Genomic DNA, 20,272 nt, shown 5'->3' on the forward strand with positions numbered 1-20,272 from the left:
CCTTAATTTGCTTAGCTATAACGGTGCGGCTGCCCTTTATTTCTGTCGAGTGCAGTTTGCTCTGATGTGAGGTAGAACTACAAAGCCGCCCATGTTACTGAATAATCTAGTGCACCTGAAGCTGCCAGAACTCCGGTATTTCCTCCACAAGTTCTTGCGACTGTGTGCCGTTGTCACCAAATGCGAGCGTAGTCATTTGGCGGAGATTTAGCAACAGATTTTCTAGAACTATCGTTCACCGCTCTCTCAAGACATGGAGAAGCAGCGTGGTTGGTCCTTAGTGAAAATTTCTATTTATTGCGAATTTTGCGATAGCAATTATATGGACACAACCGTCGAAATATATCTGTCGGTGTTACCGTGAGCTTTCGTATAAAGTCAAGTGCGATAAGATCCTATCCCGCGCCGTTGGCTGTGCGCGTTAAAGGAAGTGTTTGAGGCTGAGCCGGGCTCGATGGGCGCCCCAAGTACCTATAGGAGGTCACGTGATAAAACGCGCGCAAGCCGGGAGAGGGATGCGCTAGTTTAGCGCGCTTCTCCTCCTCTAGCCGTTGCTCTAGCCCGGTCTTGCGCCACCCTCGCTCTGTTTTGGTGATAATTTCCGATGGACGCAAAGCTGGGGGGAGGGGGGGGGCGCTCAGATAACGCAATTTTGCGGAGACGCTTTGACGGAAGAGGCAGCAGAAGCGTTCGGTCCGCTCTGTTCGCGCCCTTCGTCACGCCAACGCTGTGACAGCGAGTGTTCGCCGTCATTGAGTGAGATCTGTTGTTTGCACGTACGCGCGTGAGCCAGTGCTTCCTAATTTAAGGAGTAAGCGAATGTTTACTGCAGTTTATTCAGCCGATGAAACAACGAACCTTGGTTCGAGCAATAGTTCGTGCAGTGGTTCATGCAGCATTGGGGCGAAACTGCTGTATTTTTGTTTTTATATTTCTAGGGGGTTCCAAAGCAGTGTTGCGTACGCTAATATTTGTTTCTGGCCGCGGAACGCAACGCACTGCGGTAGCCCAGTGGCTTTGGTGTTGCGCTGCTGAGCTCGACGCGACGGGTCCAACCACAACCGCGGCAGTCACATTCCAACGGGGGCAGAATGCGAAAATACGCGTATACCGTGCATTCCGTACACGTTAAATAACCCGAGCTGCTAAAAACAAATCTGCAGCTTTCCATTACCGTGCGCCTCATAACAACATATTGATTTTGGAACTTAAATCTTCAAAATTTAGTTTAAGTCGCGGAATTACATTTACAATCGACACTGTTGACTGCACCTACTGAACTTATCTCTTTTCTGTGCTCTCTTTAGTAGCCAATACTTTTTTTTAGATTTACTTATGGTCAGAATCCAGTGTGACAAATCCAAGTTTTCCTTATCATGGGAATCCAGCTATCGCTTAAGCGTGTGAGGTATCAACAAACATGGTCAAGGAAAATCAATATATAGAGTTCGAAGTAATTGCAGAACATGACAAGGATGAAAGAATGATACACGGCATTACAACCAGGACAGGAACCCGAGGGCCTGCCTAAAACAGAAGAGTTTATCTGGTATTTCTTCTCCTGCATTAAAATCTTTCTCTCGCCAGACTCATCTCGAATATCAGAGGAATGGCGATCTTCCATGACTCTTAGCGAGCTATTGAGAGTCAAACGACCCATGCGGGAATGGTGACTCTTTTTTCTGACTCTACTCGCGCAAAAGTGGGTCTTCGGGAGAAAAAAGAGAGTCAAGTTGCCGTGACTCACTTTTTAATCTCTTTTTTCTTAGAGTGAAGGCTGTTTCCAATAAAGTGTTGGAATTCAGCTAATCGTGTGTTACTTGAGTAACTAATACAAAAACACGCTGTACGACAGTAAAAAAGTTAATACTATCAATGTATTTAAATAAATGACTATAAAATGTAGTCCAAAACCTTGCAGTATACATAAGTTACAGGTATAGGTCTCTAATATTCCAGCAGTTTCTCGGCTTCTGATTTAAAGACGGGATTGACAGCTGCGATTTCCCAGTCCCGTGGAACCAACCCAGCCTCGTACGATATCTGAAATATGTAGAGAGATATTGTGCAATGATGCCATAACATATCTTTAGGATATAGAATAATATTCGCTCCAGACCCATACATTTAGAGGCGTCCATTTCCTGCAAAAGATAGTCCATACCATGTACGTTGATGTTTATTTCAGGCATGCAGAGGTCAAAGGCATAGTCAGCAGAACGTGATGTGTACGTGTCATCCAGTAGTCCTTCTAAAAACATGAATTTAAAATGTGAATAAACAAGGCAACCTTTTCAGCGCTTGTCGTTATAGAAGTAGAATTCCATTTTATGCGGGAACTAAAATGTCAGTGGTTTAACTTTTTATATATTTCCAGAAAGCTTTAGGGCCTTTTTTTCAGGTCTTTGTTTATTCGCATGAAATATAGTTGCTTCGCATTATTGATTCCCAGTTGAGGTGTTCAGTTCGCATTATTTATGGGTTGGCGGCTGAGTGAAGCGTTATTTTTACAGCATTCTTGTACGCGCTTCTAGCTTTCCGGAACAATGTACGCACTTCAAGATTAACCACGGTATATTTTTTACAGTGGAGCCGTACATGGCTAGTCGATTCGTTCATCCGTCCCTCTGTCCGTCGCCTGTACAAAAAAAACAGATAGAGAGGCGCGTGATTAGCCAACACCGCCGATATAACACGAGGCCTGTTTACTCCGATCCATGACTTCACGCTACCTGGCCCGAAATTTCCATTGACAAGGCTAGCGTGATGAAAGCGGTGACGTCAAAATGACTGCTGCCTACTCGGGAGCATCCCCACTAGATTCTATGGCAGTTGGGCCATGTAACATGACGTTATGGATCGGCGTGGAAAGGCCTTGTGCTATCTAGGTGGCGTTGGATTAGCTGCGCCAGTAGTGATGTAGTTGCTCTCCGTCACAGCCGAGCGCGCGCAGAGCACCAGTTTTTCTCCGGGAACTAAATGCGTAGGCCCCGCGTCATTCGTAACAACGCCGCGAGCAGAACCGGGAACGAAATCGTCTGCGCCATGCCGATGCTGCAGCCGAGGCACAAAAGCAGGCTCGGGCAGCAGAGTGCAAGCAGCAACTGCGTACCAAGGATACGGCTGCCTACCAGGCCGTCGTTTAACGACCCGTCGGGATTAACCCAGTGATAAACACCGGGGCTCCACTTTTCAGCTTCGCTGGTTAACCAACTGTACCGGGTCCTTGGTTGGCGATATTATATTACTTTGGTTATATTTCTTGTGCAAGGAAGTTAGTTATGAGAAAAAAATTACTGCCGAGCCCATTTACTCTCTGCTACGTAAATATAAGAAAAGCAACGCACCCGTTTTCGCCGAAGCTGGCCAACATTCGCACGAAGGCCTCAGCCATGCGACCATCTGGAGAATCAGGATTTGCAGCGTAGGGGTGACCAAACGCGAAGGCCACATCGCTGCCATGGGGCGCTCCCATCCATCCAGGCAGTGGAAACATCGCCGTCTTGTGGGCGAACACATACGTGAAAACTTTGTTGTCCTTTTCGCTGTGCTTTTCCGCGAAGAACTGCAGGGGACAGTTGAACAATCTGTCCGACACATAGTCGATGTATTGGCGTCTCAGTGCGTTCTTATCGTCTTTTGGTGCTTCCTCGGTGTACGTTTCTAATATATCCGGTATGTCATCTTTAAGCAGTCGCCATAATGCGCTGCGAAGAGACTTAACAAGCTCCTCTGGTGAAGTCGCTTCAGGGTCTTCCTCCAAAAGCTCGGGGACCAACGGGTACAGGAGAAGCGCAGCTGCTTCATCTGAAGTTACGCCAGCTAAGACATCCACAGATGAGAAGAAACCGCGCTTCAGGGACACTAATGGATCTCTGGGAAGAAACTCGTTGTGATAAGTGGGCGCAAATATAATCAGCTTTGGTTGCACTACCTCTACAGAAGCCTTGACGAGCTCATCGGCTGATTTGCTTCTCATGCAGTCTACGATTTCTTCCGCATTTGATGACAGCTCGGAGGTTCCACCGTTCGAGCAGCCAACAACGTTAGCGACCTTGTCTGCCTTTACCATGCTTTCCGGAACTGTGTCCCACGTGTCTAGGTTGTACGTTGTGCCGCTCATCAAGACTGCCCTCTTGAAGAGGCCTCGGCTTAAAGGCGACATGATTTGAGCGTGTACGCTCATTGAGCCTGCGCTCTCGCCGAACAACGTCACTCGCTCAGGGTCACCTCCGAAATTTCCTATGTTCCGCTGCACCCACTTCAGAGCCATGTTCTGATCCAAGAGACCAACATTACCTGGCGCCTCAGGCGAGTTCGCGTTCATGAAGCCCAGGATGCCAAGACGGTAATTCATGGAGACGACGACTACATCGCCCAGCGCGGCCAGCAAGAATCCACTACAGTTCCCCATATTTGCGCTGCCTAAGGTGAATGCTCCTCCGTGAATCCACACAAGTACAGGACGAGGCGAGCCCGGGTTAGTCACGACCCCTAGGACCCATACGTTCAACTGGAGGCAGTCTTCTGTAAAGCTCAGGTTGCCCAGTGTGATTCCGTCCAAGAGCACCTGGATTTGGAGTCCACATGCAAAAAAGACAAAAAAAGCGAGTCAGTTCTTTGACTGACGCTAGGGTAAGGCATATCTTTTCACTGTAGTGCTCAGAAGTCCTCGAGCCTAATGGTGGGCTTGCCATTCCCTCTTCTGCTTCTACGTTATTCTGGTCAACCTCCCTGCCTTCTGCTTTCATTGCGCCCTCTTTTGCTTGGTAAATTGAGACATTTGCACTAAACAGCCATATTGGTCGTACAGATTTATATGCTGCCGGCGTTTACTACTTGTATGTATGTTCACCGATCTCAATAGCTAATTTTAGGTTACTTAAGTGAACGAGAAAAGGGTAAAGTTACCTTCTTCGTACCTTTGAAGTTTAGGTATTTATGTCTTCCTCAGTCATGCTTATGCTGCAAGTCCAACAATCAAAATGTATTTTCATTCCGCAGAGCAGAGAGCTAGTCAAGCATACCCTAGCTTTTTCTCTCTTGAGAGAGAACGTAGTGACTGTAAGGCGATTTCCGGTGAACACCTCCCCCAATTTCCGCTCTTTAGATGTCCTCCAGCCCACACCATACTGTCCCCGTTATCCGGTCTTCGGGGGCACCCCTACGTTATTTCATGTCAGATTGGAGCGCTAACATCTGCCCCGTAGGCACAGAGCTTACGACAACTATATGCTGAACCTGGATAGCTGGGAGGCTGTGCTAAGACAGGCAAACCCACAGGTTGTGCAAGCTTGGTGGCTAGGCTCATTATAGTGGTGCACTAAGGGCTTCACCCTTTAACCTTACAACGATAATATAGTTCTCTATCTCCTCAATCAACACCGATAGTAAACGATGTATTTATTCTCAATGTTGACTACAGTATGCTGTTGGGAGGTGGCTAGCCGTTAATTTACTGCCTATTATATTGTTACAAGCACGGGGGCAAGTGGGTTTATTTAGGCGTGCGAGAGCAGGAACCGCAGGCTACGAACAACAGGAATCACCCCTGCACAGCCTTCGTTCTCCTCTTCTCTTCTTGATCCCCGCGTCCCTTTTGCGCGCTTGGACGTAACAATATTTTCATTTAGGCTAAGGTGCTTTAAAAGGTGAAAATAAAGCGTAGAAACCTATGCATGGTACGACATACGTTCTGACACCGTTTATGTGGGGGCGGCACACTTTTCCTTTTTTTTTAAACCGAACCTTTCTTTGCCTCTTTTCCATGGTTTGGAGATCTTAGCCATTTCCTCGCCGTGTAAACAAGGGCTTCGGCTACTCTATATGTGCTTCGGAGTATGTGCTCCTGGGTATGTACCGCCAGGCCCGCACGCGAAGGTAAAACATTTGATCTCTGGGTATCCGGCCATTCTTGGCCAGTGTACTAGAATGGGTGCGTGCCGCTTTGACAAACGTAATTAAAGGCTGAAATGTATTTACATATGTGTCACGCTTCTCAGTGCATATGCTTCTCTTTAACATCGTACCATCAACAAGCAACTCACATGGCCTTTTCCTCGTAAGACAGAAAGCCAACAGCTACTGCTGGTGACGATACCGTCCGCGTTCCTTGTTCTATAGCTGTTGCTTCACTCATTTGAACAAACTTGGCGTCATATAGTTTCCATCATTGAGCTGCACCATCGGAACCTTCCGTTTAAGTGTTATGCTGACTTTGCGTCTAAGGCTGCATGTGTCTGTTTCGTTCTTTACATCACCTTAAGTAGGCTGTCCTAAAATGTGATGTCAAGTTCGTGCGCCTTCCATCCTCTCTTCGCGATCACGCAAGTCAAGCAATGGCACTCATGTGATTCCCACCTGAGTACAGGCTGTGTTTCCAGCGGTTGCGTCTACGGTGCCTTCCCAAGGTCTTTTGGAAAGTGGAGGCCGAAAGCGGAGCTTTCCCACAGGCGGCTCGGCGAACGGAATGCCCAGGTACTCTTCGACGGTCTTGTTCAGGACACGGATAACCTTGCCGCGAACCATGCCTTCCGTGGTCTGCCTCTCGACGAATGCATCGTCGGCCGTGGCAGTGAGCACGACAGCCAGAAAAAGGCCTGGCAGAAGTGCTCCACTGGTCACCATTGCTCTGGTCGCCGCAGATTTGGCCTAGGGTGAAATTGCAAAGGAGGCGTCAACGCAGTAAAACTTTGAACCACGTATGCCGCATTTACTCATGGAATGCTAGAACTCGTTCCCCCTGAATGTTTGTGCAAATTTCAGTGATGCTATAATGCTGCGGAGAAAGTTTCTGACATAGCGTACTATGTATTAAATATAAAAATCATAAATGAAGTGGCTGTAAATGGAACTCCCACAGGAGCCACTGCCTGCTAATAGTATTATTTCCAAGCGGCACTTACTTTAGTAATAAAAGCAGTGGTTCTACACAGCTAGCAACTGCGAAGACCCTTTAAGTCATTGGCTGAACCTAGAATCAAGAACGAATAAATAAAGTGACCTTGGATCAACCAATTCATGTCCATGCCATTACTGTAGACATCGCCACTGTCATCATCCTGCAGCTTGACACGAATCGTGTAGATTCCATCTCGCCCTATGGCGAAGCGACAGGAAGAAATACTAAGCCGAAGTTATGTACCCTCGTGTTGGTACTGCAGTTCACGAAATGGTGGAAACGCCACCCCTTGTTAGGTTTAGAGTGCGTTGTGACTGTGCGCGCCGATAGCCCACATAGAGCTCAACAGGTGGTGCTGGCCAAGCGTGCGCTATCATTATTACCAGCCGGCAAAAGCTCACGAAAGTCGCTGCAGCAATTTTGGATGGTGCGATATTTACTCCAAGTTTAACCATCTTTTGCAGGCCGGCGGAGGAGCAAGATGGAGGGCATTATGCGATTAAATGGGTTAGGCTTGAATATTATTTTCACAGAATGTTCAGCTATTTTGGTACCACACAAATGAAGCGGGAAGTGCTGAAATATAAGTGTGCTATGGTTATAGGCGGCCTGGGCATTGCGCAATTTGTCACCTCAACTGAATTAAATAGGGAGCACTCCATTCTGTATGAGAGGAAGGCCGCGTACACCACACCTTCAATAAATATGCCTACGAGAAATGTATATTTCCAGCCATGTCGGCTCAAATCACCGAGAAGTTGAAGTACCTTCCTGTTTTACCAAACATGACAGCCTTCCGCTAATACAAACTCAATGTATGTTGTATTAGCATCCCGACGGCCCAAAGTACTTTTCGCCCCACGAAAGTGGAATAACGTAGACCATTAGCATCCCGTCGGCCCAAAGTACTTTTCACCCCACGAAAGTGGAATAACGTAGACCATTCCCACAGAGCATGCCAGGAGGTGTCCCGTGTGTTTGACGTGGCACATGGTCTTGGACGCCTGTTCAGATCTATGGACGCTATTGTAAATGCGGTTTGACGGGTTTTCAGCTCAAAAGACGACTTCAACACCATATTTCATGGTTGCCTTTTTTAACCCGTGTCCAATCTGATGTATCGCTCAAAGTACCATTCTGGCTGTCATAACCTGCCTTGCCACCCATATGTACGCGGACCATCATACTTATGGGCTCGGATGCTAGCGACGTGGATGCGCGCACCGAAAACTTGGCGAAGCAAGTGTGCAGGGCGTCGTGAGGGAGCAACCTACACCGTATGGGTTACTTTTTACATTCAAGAGATACTCTCAGGTGGCCGACAATTTCAGTTTTCATGTTTTTCCTTTCACATTAACGATTCCCTAAAGCTGATTTGGCTACATCCCATGAATTTACACATTAAAATCTGAGCAACGAATATTCGGTGTTGGCTTCCTCGACTTAAACGCAAGAAGAACGACGTTTGCTTTATCTGCCGTGTGTCAATCGGCCCGAATTCTGCGGGGTTTTGACCGTACTTCACGGGCGTAATTCAGTAGAACCTACAGGCCGTCCGTTTGGACGCAAACGCCAAAAACAAAACATTTGTCAGGTCGAGTTTCCCGTACGAATTTCTTTCGCTCTATCGTATTCGTTTCTTATCGCGCACTGCTCACGGCCATCAGATCCTGTGAAAATTTATGTGGAGCGGAGCTCGAAAAATGGCTATATAAAAGCGAGAATTAAAACAATTACGATATATTTGCTTTTTACAACAAAAATTGCCAAAGCGGGCCCACTTTCCTGTTATTTTACCTTGACTGCCATAATTTTAAAGGCAGAATATTCAAAAATTCCTATCCTGGAGACATAATAACACGCTATTCGTCTTTCAACACGTATAATTTTCCACGTGTACAACCACGAGTCACGTGACTTAGATTAAGCTATGCAAAAAGGCGATATATGGAGAAAAATGAATAGAATCATTATAAAATGCGGCTGATGGACACAAAACAATTTGATCGTCTGAACTCCCAGAGTTCCAGAAGAGATGCGTCCGGTACACATGCATGTTCGGCGGCACTTACCTCGTCCTCTAATATCGACTCCGGGACCCCCAGTGGCTATCCAGAACAACACAACTCCAGACAAGCACAATCGACGATGCGCTTATGGTAGGCCGGATTCCTGCGACACTGGGTGTGTTTCAACAAGACGCACCATCGCTGGCTCGAAGAGGAAAGCTCGCGTGCGACGGGAGAGCGTCGAGTGAATTAGAGAAAGGGCTGTAATGCCCAACGCCGTCGAGGGTGCCTGCTCGTGCCAGGGTCACGGGTATCATTTCGACGGCGATGCTCCGCCCCTCTTGATGAAACGCGTGTACATTCACGAACGTGCTCGCTTGTGCGTCATGGGTAAGAAAAAACAAATGTTACTTCGAGAAATCAGGACATATAGCTTATACCTGATTAACAAAAGTTGAATCGTACTTCACGGAGCTTAGTCCATCTGGCAAACTCGAATTCGACTATATAGGTTGAGCTCTTATGCTGCCCGTGCGCACCTATACTCCGTTCACTTGCCTCGTTCTCGAAAATTAGCGATCTCGGGGAATTGTAGAAGTTTAGAAAACCCGCGTACTTACTCTCGTGTTGAAGTAGGCATTAAAAAAAATTGGAAGTCGCTTAAACTTCGCCTTTAAAAGTAGAACTCCGATAGAATTCGAAGATCCCAGGCTGCTTTTCAAGCTTCCCGGCAACTCCAGCTTATGTAACCGTAACGTTTACCGGGAAAAGTTGACGGCGAACGCTATGCACGAAGGCGAGTTTCTGGTAGAAACGCGGCCTCTTGCGTGGGCCGCGATGGATGGATGGATGGATGGATGGATGCAATGTGCGTCCATCCATCCATCCATCACTTTTGTTGTTACATTGCCTAATGTCCTGCCTATGTTAAAATAAAAAACAACGAAAAACAAAATAAAAGAAACATCCATGACGAATTCCCATAAGCAAAATTTTGAACCCCCATTGTGAACTTTGTTCGTGCACACGTCATTGATTGTCGTTTGCCTACTTCTGGAGCTGTTGCAAGGCGCCGGGCGCGTCTCTTTATGGCCTTTGAGATTTTGCGCGCGTAGGCGCAACCAAATGTCGAAGGCCATGGCCGTTCTATTAATTTCAGAAACACTGGCAAATGGGACTGCGTTTGAGTTTTTGTGTAAAAGAATGATCTTTTTCTCGTATATTCAAGTTACAATCCGACGCTCTTTTGCCTGTAGCTTGTGCTATAGTTCTACTGTACAATTTTTCTGATCTATTGTACTTTGAGGAAGTCAATTAGTTCAGTAACTTCTTTACACTGCATGGAGGGCCCGCATGGTAGAGCATGCGTGGTTCAGAATGATTTTTGCTGAAATGATGGTCCACGCAGCATCCACGCGGCAAAACATCAGGCGTTGATTTTGCGTCATAATCTTCTATAGCAGCTGCTTCTATACAAGTTAAAACAACGTTGAAAATGAGTGAAACTACTGCAGAGTTGTCACAGCTGCAATGCTTAGAGATGCATTGCATCCAGCAGCTATTTACCTCTATATCCAGGCTGCGAAAGCGTGGCAGTTTGGGCGAGTTGGTATGTCATGACTGTTTTAGGCTTGTAGCTCAGCTCGGAAGAGCAAAGAAGGAATGAGGTAGGGGTAATCAAAGGGAACGGAAAACAGAGTGAGCGCTAACTTCCAACTGACAGTTTATTTCGTGACACAAGACTACTTCGGCAAACCATATGACATCAGGAGATAACAAAGAAATGAAGCAACAAAACTGATAGTAACCAAGTGGTAACATATTCAGACAGCCTGTGGCTGCAGTCGGAGATACGCCAATTCATTGTTTGATAATGATAATGAAGGTGAGCTTACACATGCATGGCCCAGACCAATGAGAGCCTGTGCTTCGATGATTTCTCTTGTGAGCTGATTACGACTGCGACCAAGAATGACGCATTCCTCTAAGACAGGTTCGCAACCACACGTTTTGCAGTGCTGCGCAAGAAACCCCCCAGCTGTAATACAATTCTTGGCATTGTAACGATGTTCGCGCAGCCTGTCATTCAGACATCGGCGAGTCTGACCAACGTAACGTTTTCCGCACTTGAGTGGAAAGCAATAAACGACACAATGTGTGCAATTAACAAACTTATTTTTGTGGTTCTTGTCACAGGAAAGAGGAGCTACCTTATTGGGATTAGTGAGTTTGCAAATCCTCATTAGCTTGTTAGGGGCAGAAAACACTACACGAACATTCGCTCGCTGGGCGATTTTCTTAAGATTATGCGAGACGGTGTGAATATAAGGGATTACGCTTGTCCTACCCCTAGTAGTTACAGGATTATCTGCGTGCTGGTTGTCTTTTCTACGCTCTCTTAGAATTCGTTCTGCTATTGACACTTGTAGGGACACGGGATAACCAGCCTGCGAAAGCCGATCGCACTGAGAGGCAAAGCTAGACGAAACAGTATGGTGGCACGACTTTTTCAAAGCATTATTAAGGCAAAGGTTAACAATGCCTCTCTTGATCAACTTGGAATGGGCAGAATGAAACGGAAGAAGTGGTTTGTTAGCACGAGGTTCATAGGACCAACACGTATGAATATCCGAACAAGCTAAGTGCAAATCCAAAAACCGGATCTCATGATCCTGTGGGAGCTCGTAGGTAACGTCAAGGGACGCTAGGCATTCTTGGACTATTGGCACTACCGAGGCAACCTCAGTCTCAAGGTCAGCCGGAGAACACTGAACACAAAACAAAAAATCGTCCACGTAACGAAATATTTTAAAAATGTTAGTCTGACAAAGGTTGACTGCCATGGTGACGTCTAGGCGAGCTAAAAATAAATCACTGAGGAGCGGGGCAATGCACGAACCAATGCACACTCCGTTTTTCTGCAAATAGATGGTGTCATTCCATGTAATGAACGTAGATGACAAATAAAAAAAAATATTTTTAAAATATTTCGTTACGTGGACGATTTTTTGTTTTGTGTTCAGTGTTCTCCGGCTGACCTTGAGACTGAGGTTGCCTCGGTAGTGCCAATAGTCCAAGAATGCCTAGCGCCCCTTGACGTTACCTACGAGCTCCCACAGGATCATGAGATCCGGTTTTTGTATTTGCGCTTAGCTTGTTCGGATATTCATACGTGTTGGTCCTATGAACCTCGTGCTAACAAACCACTTCTTCCGTTTCATTCTGCCCATTCCAAGTTGATCAAGAGAGGCATTGTTAACCTTTGCCTTAATAATGCTTTGAAAAAGTCGTGCCACCATACTGTTTCGTCTAGCTTTGCCTCTCAGTGCGATCGGCTTTCGCAGGCTGGTTATCCCGTGTCCCTACAAGTGTCAATAGCAGAACGAATTCTAAGAGAGCGTAGAAAAGACAACCAGCACGCAGATAATCCTGTAACTACTAGGGGTAGGACAAGCGTAATCCCTTATATTCACACCGTCTCGCATAATCTTAAGAAAATCGCCCAGCGAGCGAATGTTCGTGTAGTGTTTTCTGCCCCTAACAAGCTAATGAGGATTTGCAAACTCACTAATCCCAATAAGGTAGCTCCTCTTTCCTGTGACAAGAACCACAAAAATAAGTTTGTTAATTGCACACATTGTGTCGTTTATTGCTTTCCACTCAAGTGCGGAAAACGTTACGTTGGTCAGACTGGCCGATGTCTGAATGACAGGCTGCGCGAACATCGTTACAATGCCAAGAATTGTATTACAGCTGGGGGGTTTCTTGCGCAGCACTGCAAAACGTGTGGTTGCGAACCTGTCTTAGAGGAATGCGTCATTCTTGGTCGCAGTCGTAATCAGCTCACAAGAGAAATCATCGAAGCAAAGGCTATCATTGGTCTGGGCCATGCATGTGTAAGCTCACCTTCATTATCATTATCAAACAATGAATTGGCGTATCTCCGACTGCAGCCACAGGCTGTCTGAATATTTTTTTTTTTCAGAATACTGCAGGCCAACAGTTATGGCCCATGCAGGAGGGGCTATACAAGGCATGTAAATACACTGGAACATCAAAAAATAAAAAGAAAGAACGGCAGTTTAACAGATTGCCGCTAACAGACAAGCAGAAAAACATGTATACACATGTACATATTCATTTATATATGCTTTCGCACATATGCAGCTCTCATTCACTCAAACAAATGCTCTTCTAGAGCTTTAACAAAATTAGCGGACTGGAAGATGGCCCCTGGAAGACAGTTCCAGTCGGAAACGGTCCTCGGAAAAAAACTGTGTTTGAATGTTTCAGTTCTTGCAAAAATTGGTTCCAGTAAATGACTTCCTGTGTGGTGTGTTCGTCTAGACGATAACTGTTTAAGTTCTGTGGGATGCGAAATGTTTAGTTTATGTGCTAAAAGGTTATGCAAAAACAACAAACGGGACATTTTCCTACGTACTTGAAGTAGTTGGATGTTATTTGTTTTCATTAGTGTCGTAGGTGAATCAAGCCTTCTGTACTTGTTATAAATAAACCTAATCGCTTTCCTTTGCACCATCTCAAGCTGGTAAATGTCCTTCTTTATGAACGGGTCCCATAAGACCGACGCGTACTCTAATTTTGGTCTGATGAATGTTATGTATGCGAGACGTTTAAGCTTACTTGGAGCGCCTCTAAGCTTCCGCCTCAGAAAGCACAGCTTGGAAAATGATGAGGAACAAATGTCTGAAATATGCTCAGACCAAGTTAAATCGTTTGTTATTGTAACCCCTAAGTATTTATGATGTGTGACCTCCATAGTAGAATGATTTAGAAGGCTGTAAGAGAAAGGAGAAACCTGTTTTTTGCGCGAAATTCGCAAGAGGACAGTTTTATCTAGGTTAAGTTGCATATTCCATTTAAGGCACCATTGATGAACAGCTAATAGTGAGTTTTGTAAGAGGTAATGATCATTACGCTCGTTTATGCTCTTGAAAAGAATGCAGTCATCTGCAAAAAGCTTGACAGAGACATTTTCGGAAATAGCAGCCGGCAAATCATTAATATAAATTAAGAATAGCAGTGGGCCTAAAACACTTCCTTGGGGTACACCTGACGTAACTGGAAGCACTTCAGATTTACAACCATTAACCTCTACGTACTGTGTCCTGTGTTTTAAATAAGCATTAATCCAATTAACAAGGTAAGTAGGGACGCCAATACTTTCCAGTTTATAAATAAGTTTACTGTGGGGAACTGTGTCAAATGCCTTGCGGAAATCTAAAATAAGTACATCAATCTGCCCCGATTTATCAAGCACAACAGAAAAATCATGAAATGTTGTAACTAACTGTGTCACAGTGGACATTTCTTTCCGAAAGCCATGTTGTGCAGGTGATAAAATGTTATTTTCAGCAAGATAAGAGTTAAGATAACCCGATACTATGTGTTCAAGCAGCTTGCAACAAGAGGAAGTGATTGAGATTGGTCGATAATTAGAAATGGTTAGCTTGTCCCCTTTTTTTAGAATTGGCACAACGCGGGCCATCCTCCAGTCCTCCGGTACATCTCCCGATAGTAACGAGACTTGAAAGATCCTCGTTAAGAAAACAGATACCTGTGCTGCAAAACGCTTCAAAAAGGCATTTGGAACCCCATCGGGACCCGCGGATTTTTTATCTGCGAGTTTACGCAGCATACACACAACACCGTTCACAGAGATAGTTGGTACGTCACCAGGATCTTCAACTGGAATTCTTGCTGTGGTTGCCCGTTCCATAAGGAACACGCTTTGAAAATACGAGTTAAAACTTTGCGCTATGATCGCGGAGTCGGTTACAACGCTGTTATTAACTTGAATTTTGGTCAAGTGGTCAGCCCTGTGACCTAGGAAATTCCAAAATTTTTGGGGATCACTTCTGATAAATTCGGGGAGCGTCGTGTCAAAATAACGTGACTTTGCTAGTTTTAACTTATAGGCAAGTTCCTCTTTTAGAACCTGGAAGTGTTGCGGACAAGGTAATTTTTTCTTCCTACAGCGCCTTACTTTACGTTTCATTTGAATAATTTCGCGACTTATCCAAGGATTGCGGCGATTAATACAAACCTTTCTAAGGGGAACAAAATGTTCTATAGTATACTGTACTGTATTCTTAAAGTGCTGCCATAAACTATGAAGGTCATCGCTGCTAGGGTTATCTAACTGTGATTGTAAAGAGTCGATGATTGCGTTATCGTCAGCGCGTGCGTAGTCCTTGATCATTTTAATCGGTCGCTTCCCGGCAACAACTGACGAAACACAACAGAAGAACAAGAGACGATGGTCCGAGATTCCAGCTTCAACACTAAGCACTCCATCAAAAAAGGTTTGACTAACAAAGAAAAGGTCTAAGACAGATGTCTCTCTGGTGTATGCATGAACGGTTTGCTTAAGGTTTAAAGAAAACATCAGATCAAGAATAATATCACATGAGGCAGACAGGCCATAATACGGTTTATCCCAATCAATAGCAGGGAAATTAAAATCACCGGTAATAATTAAGTTCCTGTTTTGGTAAGGCAGTAAGCGGTCAAATAAACTATACATGAAAGAATCCGCTGCATCAGGGGCACGATACACAGCACAAAGAAGAAAAGTGAGACCATGCGCAGTAACGTGCAACAACAAACTTTCATGCTGATCAATTTGTTCAAGCAGCGTTACGCTTACTGCACGTTTCGCAATCACAGCAACGCCTCCACCACGTGAGCCGCGATCGCGTCTGTATATGACGTAGTCCGGTGGCACAATTTCTTCATCAAGGATACCGCTATGTAACCATGTCTCGGAAATCACCAGTAGGTGAGGATCGTAAGAAATGAGCAGAACTTCAAGGCTATATATTTTGTTTACAATGCTTCTAGCATTCAGGGATATCACACGTAACTGGCACGTATCTGGCGATGGGGTCGTCTTGACGTCACGACAACTACCGGCATTAATATTAATCGATGGTGGTTTATGCTTCGCTTGATTCGAAGAACCATGTGCGTAAAAAAAAGACAGTGATTCTGAACCTGTGGCTTGTCAAGTACTAGAAGCATTGGCGCGTTTCCTTCGCGGACGACCTGCATTTTTCCCCGGTTGTGAGGCTTGCGTTACACCGCTCTCATAACTGTGATCAATACCGCGTGAAGCAGCTTCAGGTACTCTAAACCTTTGATTTTTCTTTTCGTCCCACGCGTAGACCTCTTTGTTAATGACTAATTTATCATACTTAAGGTACACTTTATCCTCAGGCGCCTTATCTTTAGCAGTAGCCCAGAGCAGCTTTCTAATTGTTCTTAGCCTAGGTGAGAAGTCTTCCGAAATGTACGTTTGAGTTCCCTTCAGCTTCGAAGTTCGATGTTACCACTTGGGTACTATCAGTTTTGTTGCTTCATTTCTTTGTTATCTCCTGATGTCATATGGTTTGCCGAAGTAGTCTTGTGTCACGAAATAAACTGTCAGTTGGAAGTTAGCGCTCACTCTGTTTTCCGTTCCCTTTGATTACCCCTACCTCATTCCTTCTTTGCTCTTCCGAGCTGCGCTACAAGCCTAAAACAGCCAGGCTGCGAGTATGGCTGTTTTCATAGCAACAGTGGTGACGGATGTACCATTGAGAAGCGATGATCCCCGCCATTGCCTATGAAAGACCATTATTGAGCTTCTAGGTGCTGCTTTTGGCGTATTTCTAAAAAAGGCTTCTAAATCAAACAGCCCTCCCCCCCCCAAAAAAAAAAACGAAATACAAGAATCAGACAGCCCGGAGCTTGAACAAAAATGAATAGTTTATGCCACTGATAGGATTCACAGCAACCCACATAAAGGTACGTAATGCATGCCAGATATGCGAGTTACATGAAGAAGTTGTTCCACTCATGAATTCTGCTTCTGTGTTTTGCAGGGTGATTGAGGGAGGGGGGGGGGCACGTGGGCTTGGCTTGCACATAAGGCAGGATGTTTACGCTCTGGGTATGCCTCAAAAGCTGAGTCGGTTATTTGATTGTTATTTTGAAACAGCGCATTGGTTTGCTGAATACATGACCTTCATAATTTTGTGATACACATTGTATATTTCTCTTTCATCAAGAGTCTTATGCTCGTGTGTATAATTCTTTCAGCGTAACAAAAATTTTAATCGTGAGTCAGCGCGCTTGTTGTCCCTGTTTGTCCTTTGTCCTTATTGCGCTGTTATATTTCTACGATGGTAATCTACGAAGTGGTCCGGCTCGCTTTTAGATGCGGTTATAGCACAGCTGCCTGCACGCATCATGCAAATTGTTTTTACATGTATCCTCAGAAAATGACTGTCAATGTTACTACAGCTGAGAGTCGCTGCTGTTAACTTCCTGCAGGATGTTGCGATGACAACAGCTTGAACTTTTAGCTTTCTCTTCATTCTGGTAGCATTGCATGCGTCATAATTGATCGTTATATTTAGAAAATACGCACCTACTTACCTACTTTCCTATCTCGTGACAGTGATTGTGATATGTTGTGATTTCATATCTCGTGACTCTCTACAGGTCTACTGAGGATTTCCTTTCATTCGCGAGCAATATTTTCGAAAAAGAATGGTTGCGAACATGTCTACTCAATGCCAATGCATTTTTCTCTTTATCCTCTCCGCCGGCGTTCATGGCAAACATCTGTGTAAAGAAAGAGGGAGGAACGCAAGTAATTCGACGAGGAGAAGGAAGCACCAGAGGGCGCTTGATGTTGAATGAGCCCACAACATCGCGTGAAGAACGCGGCGGCTTTCCTTGTCCCGATGAGCAACCTTGAAGATGTCGTCGACATCAAGTTCTATCGGCATTTTTGCCTTGGGTTCCTTTATGCGGACAGTGAAGGAGCAAATTGCCGTGGGTTGTCGAGAGGGCTTATTTCGGTGCATGAGCCATCAACCGAGGTTGCTCCAAGGACGTCTCAACTTTACGTATTAGTTTTTTTTTACAAATGCGATCATGATGAAGTATACATTACAAAGGGGAGTAGGTTATAAACAATAGAAATATAACGGTCTTCTATAATGCAATGATAGTTAAATGGGTAATAATTTGGGCATGATGTCGCGCGAAGCTGAGTTCACTCTATCCCTCTGCGTGGTAACAAGGGCTGCAATAAATGATTATTTCGGCGCAGTGAGATTCCTACTTTGCAATAAGGGTATAGTCATTGTGAAATGTAATTCGGAGAAGGGATTAGTTCATCCCACAGGCACTGGTGATATTATAAAGAGTAAATTTACGCCATATTTAGGCCGGATTTCATTATAGTTATGCTTGGATTGCGGCTGTTGTTTCAGAGAGGAAAAAAGAAAAATATGATCATAGTGTTTTTCTACCATTTCAAATGAACGAACAAATTTCACTCAGTTGAGTAATAGCGTTATTTTTGAGCGCAAAAGAATATAGCGCGCCAGAAACCAGATTCAAATAAACGCAATGAGGATAACCACCTTGTTTCTGCCTATTTTTGTAAGAAGACATGTTCTTCAAAACATTAAAAACATCATTATGGGGAATGATTTCATTGGCTTCGACGACTAAACATGGGTGAAATGATATTTTATTGTATTGAAGCTTGGAAAAGAAATTTACGTTTCTAAAGCTGTTATTGCACGTTTTTAAATGTGATCTGGAATGAGTATTTGATTGCACTTCATGCTATTAAGCTTCTGCTGACCTTTAAAAAATAAATTGCTAATTTTGTGTGTATGTTCCATCCGTAGCCTCGATAACTATTCCCACAACTTACTTTTTCGACCATAGTCGTATGAGGGCTCCAACGCGTTATCATGCGAAGTTTAAATGGCGAGCTTCTGACGGAGCCGTATGATTTCATGACCCAACTAACCGAGGTATAGTGTATTCTCCGCTTCATAGAATTTAATAATATAGTTGTCTCGGGTATTCACAGAAGCGTTGTCTCGCACCTAGTACGATTTGTTTACCATGATGAAATAGTTTTTAGGGCACCATTAAGTTGTTTTGGCAATTGTGCATGCTCTATTTGTTTTTTTTTTTCATTTTCTCTAGGCTTCCTGCTCTCACATTTCGCGCTCCTTCAATTCCTAAATGTTGTGATTACCTCATCAGCATCCTCCAAACGGACTTCCTAATTTTGAAAATCACTGCCCACGTCATCACTTTTAGGTTGCACGGAATTTTTAAATGTCACCTGTAGCTGATAGCAGAATTTCATTCTTCGAACTACAATGTTTAAAGGTGGACACTACTTGCACGAGATATCTAACCACATGTTCTGCCAAATACCGGAAATGAACTATTTACCCTTTTAATTGACTACTTTGAGGCACAAATTGCAATCTACGAATTGTATCCGATGACTTAGTAGGGTGTATGGTATCCAGTCGTAATGAGTTTTCAGGAGGACACCAGCTTCGAAATATTGAGTCCCAAAGTGCGCGATGAAATTCGTGGGTGTTCCAGTCGCTTTTCTCTTTCAGTGCTTTAAAGGGATTTTTTTTTAAAGTAAGTGTAACAACAATGCATCCTTATCATGAGTTTGATGGCGCATATCTCCAGGTCCGTCCTGTCCTCCAAATTCCTTTATAATGAATGTGCCTTGTAGGCTAACCGACTACAGTTTGTAAATTAAAATACGTACCGTAAACTAATTATCTGACGAGTTAATTACTGGATTTTCATGCATTAATTTACTATATTTCGATTTCTCGCGCAAGGAATGTCCGCCTCTGAATATTCCAGCTGAATGAATGGATTCGCGCTAATTTCCTCAATTGCTTTCTTATAATTATCTAAAACCTAAAAATGATCCCTCCCTACACTGCTCATTTTGCGCTTCGCAACACGAAAGGAAATGTCCAGCTGTTTAGAAAATTCGAGAGCTCTTCGCACACTGAAGATGTACACGTTAACAGTACTCCCCGTGTCGCTTATCTACAAGCAAATGACCCTACGAGCCACCGAAGTCTTTGCCTTTGAGATAAAATTACAAGCAACGCGATACAACTGCCGACTGCCTGTGGGAATCAGTCTGGCGAAAAATTGACCTACGATTACGATACTTCGTAGTGCAAAATTTGTGCTCCGCTCTATACCTGTTTTCATTTCACGATATATTGGCTAGCGCGGACAGTCTGTCTCGTGTGGCACGTTGCAAGCGAGCGAAGTTAGGTGCAACTGCCTCGCAATTCGGGAGATCGCGTGAGGCAGCGTGCGCGTGACAGCCGCCGCAGACAGACCTCCGCTCATGTAGCGCTTTGTTTTGACGAGCTCTCCGCATGCCTTACCAATTGCGTCATCGGACAACAGAGGACGCGAGCGATTCTGGCGCTATCCCAGAGCGATCGTCGATGCGGAAAGCCCCATTCACACTAGTGGTAAAACGCGCGCG

At 44.7% G+C, this 20,272-nt stretch overlaps 2 protein-coding genes across 3 annotated transcripts in view; both read right to left on the minus strand.

Moving 5' to 3' along the window:
• The window catches only part of LOC135921417 (acetylcholinesterase-like), a 104,723-nt gene that overhangs the window by 42,666 nt on the left and 41,785 nt on the right, over positions 1-20,272 (minus strand). The gene's annotated exons all lie outside the window — the stretch shown is intronic.
• Positions 1-20,272, minus strand: part of LOC135921416 (acetylcholinesterase-like) — a 38,692-nt gene that overhangs the window by 15,377 nt on the left and 3,043 nt on the right. The window contains exons 1-3 of one of the 2 annotated variants that reach the window (XM_065455770.1): positions 8,974-9,098; positions 6,361-6,651; positions 3,348-4,570 (exon numbers count right to left, since the gene is read on the minus strand). In XM_065455770.1, the coding sequence (XP_065311842.1) occupies positions 3,348-4,570; positions 6,361-6,627 (1,490 nt within the window). In that variant the 5' untranslated portion in view covers positions 6,628-6,651; positions 8,974-9,098. Of the gene's footprint in view, positions 1-3,347; positions 4,571-6,360; positions 6,652-8,973; positions 9,099-20,272 lie in introns of those variants that run through there. The other variant, XM_065455771.2, reaches the window with a different exon arrangement.

The sequence above is a fragment of the Dermacentor albipictus genome, chromosome 10 (assembly GCF_038994185.2).
Source record: "Dermacentor albipictus isolate Rhodes 1998 colony chromosome 10, USDA_Dalb.pri_finalv2, whole genome shotgun sequence".
NCBI classification, from domain to species: Eukaryota; Metazoa; Arthropoda; class Arachnida; order Ixodida; family Ixodidae; genus Dermacentor; species Dermacentor albipictus.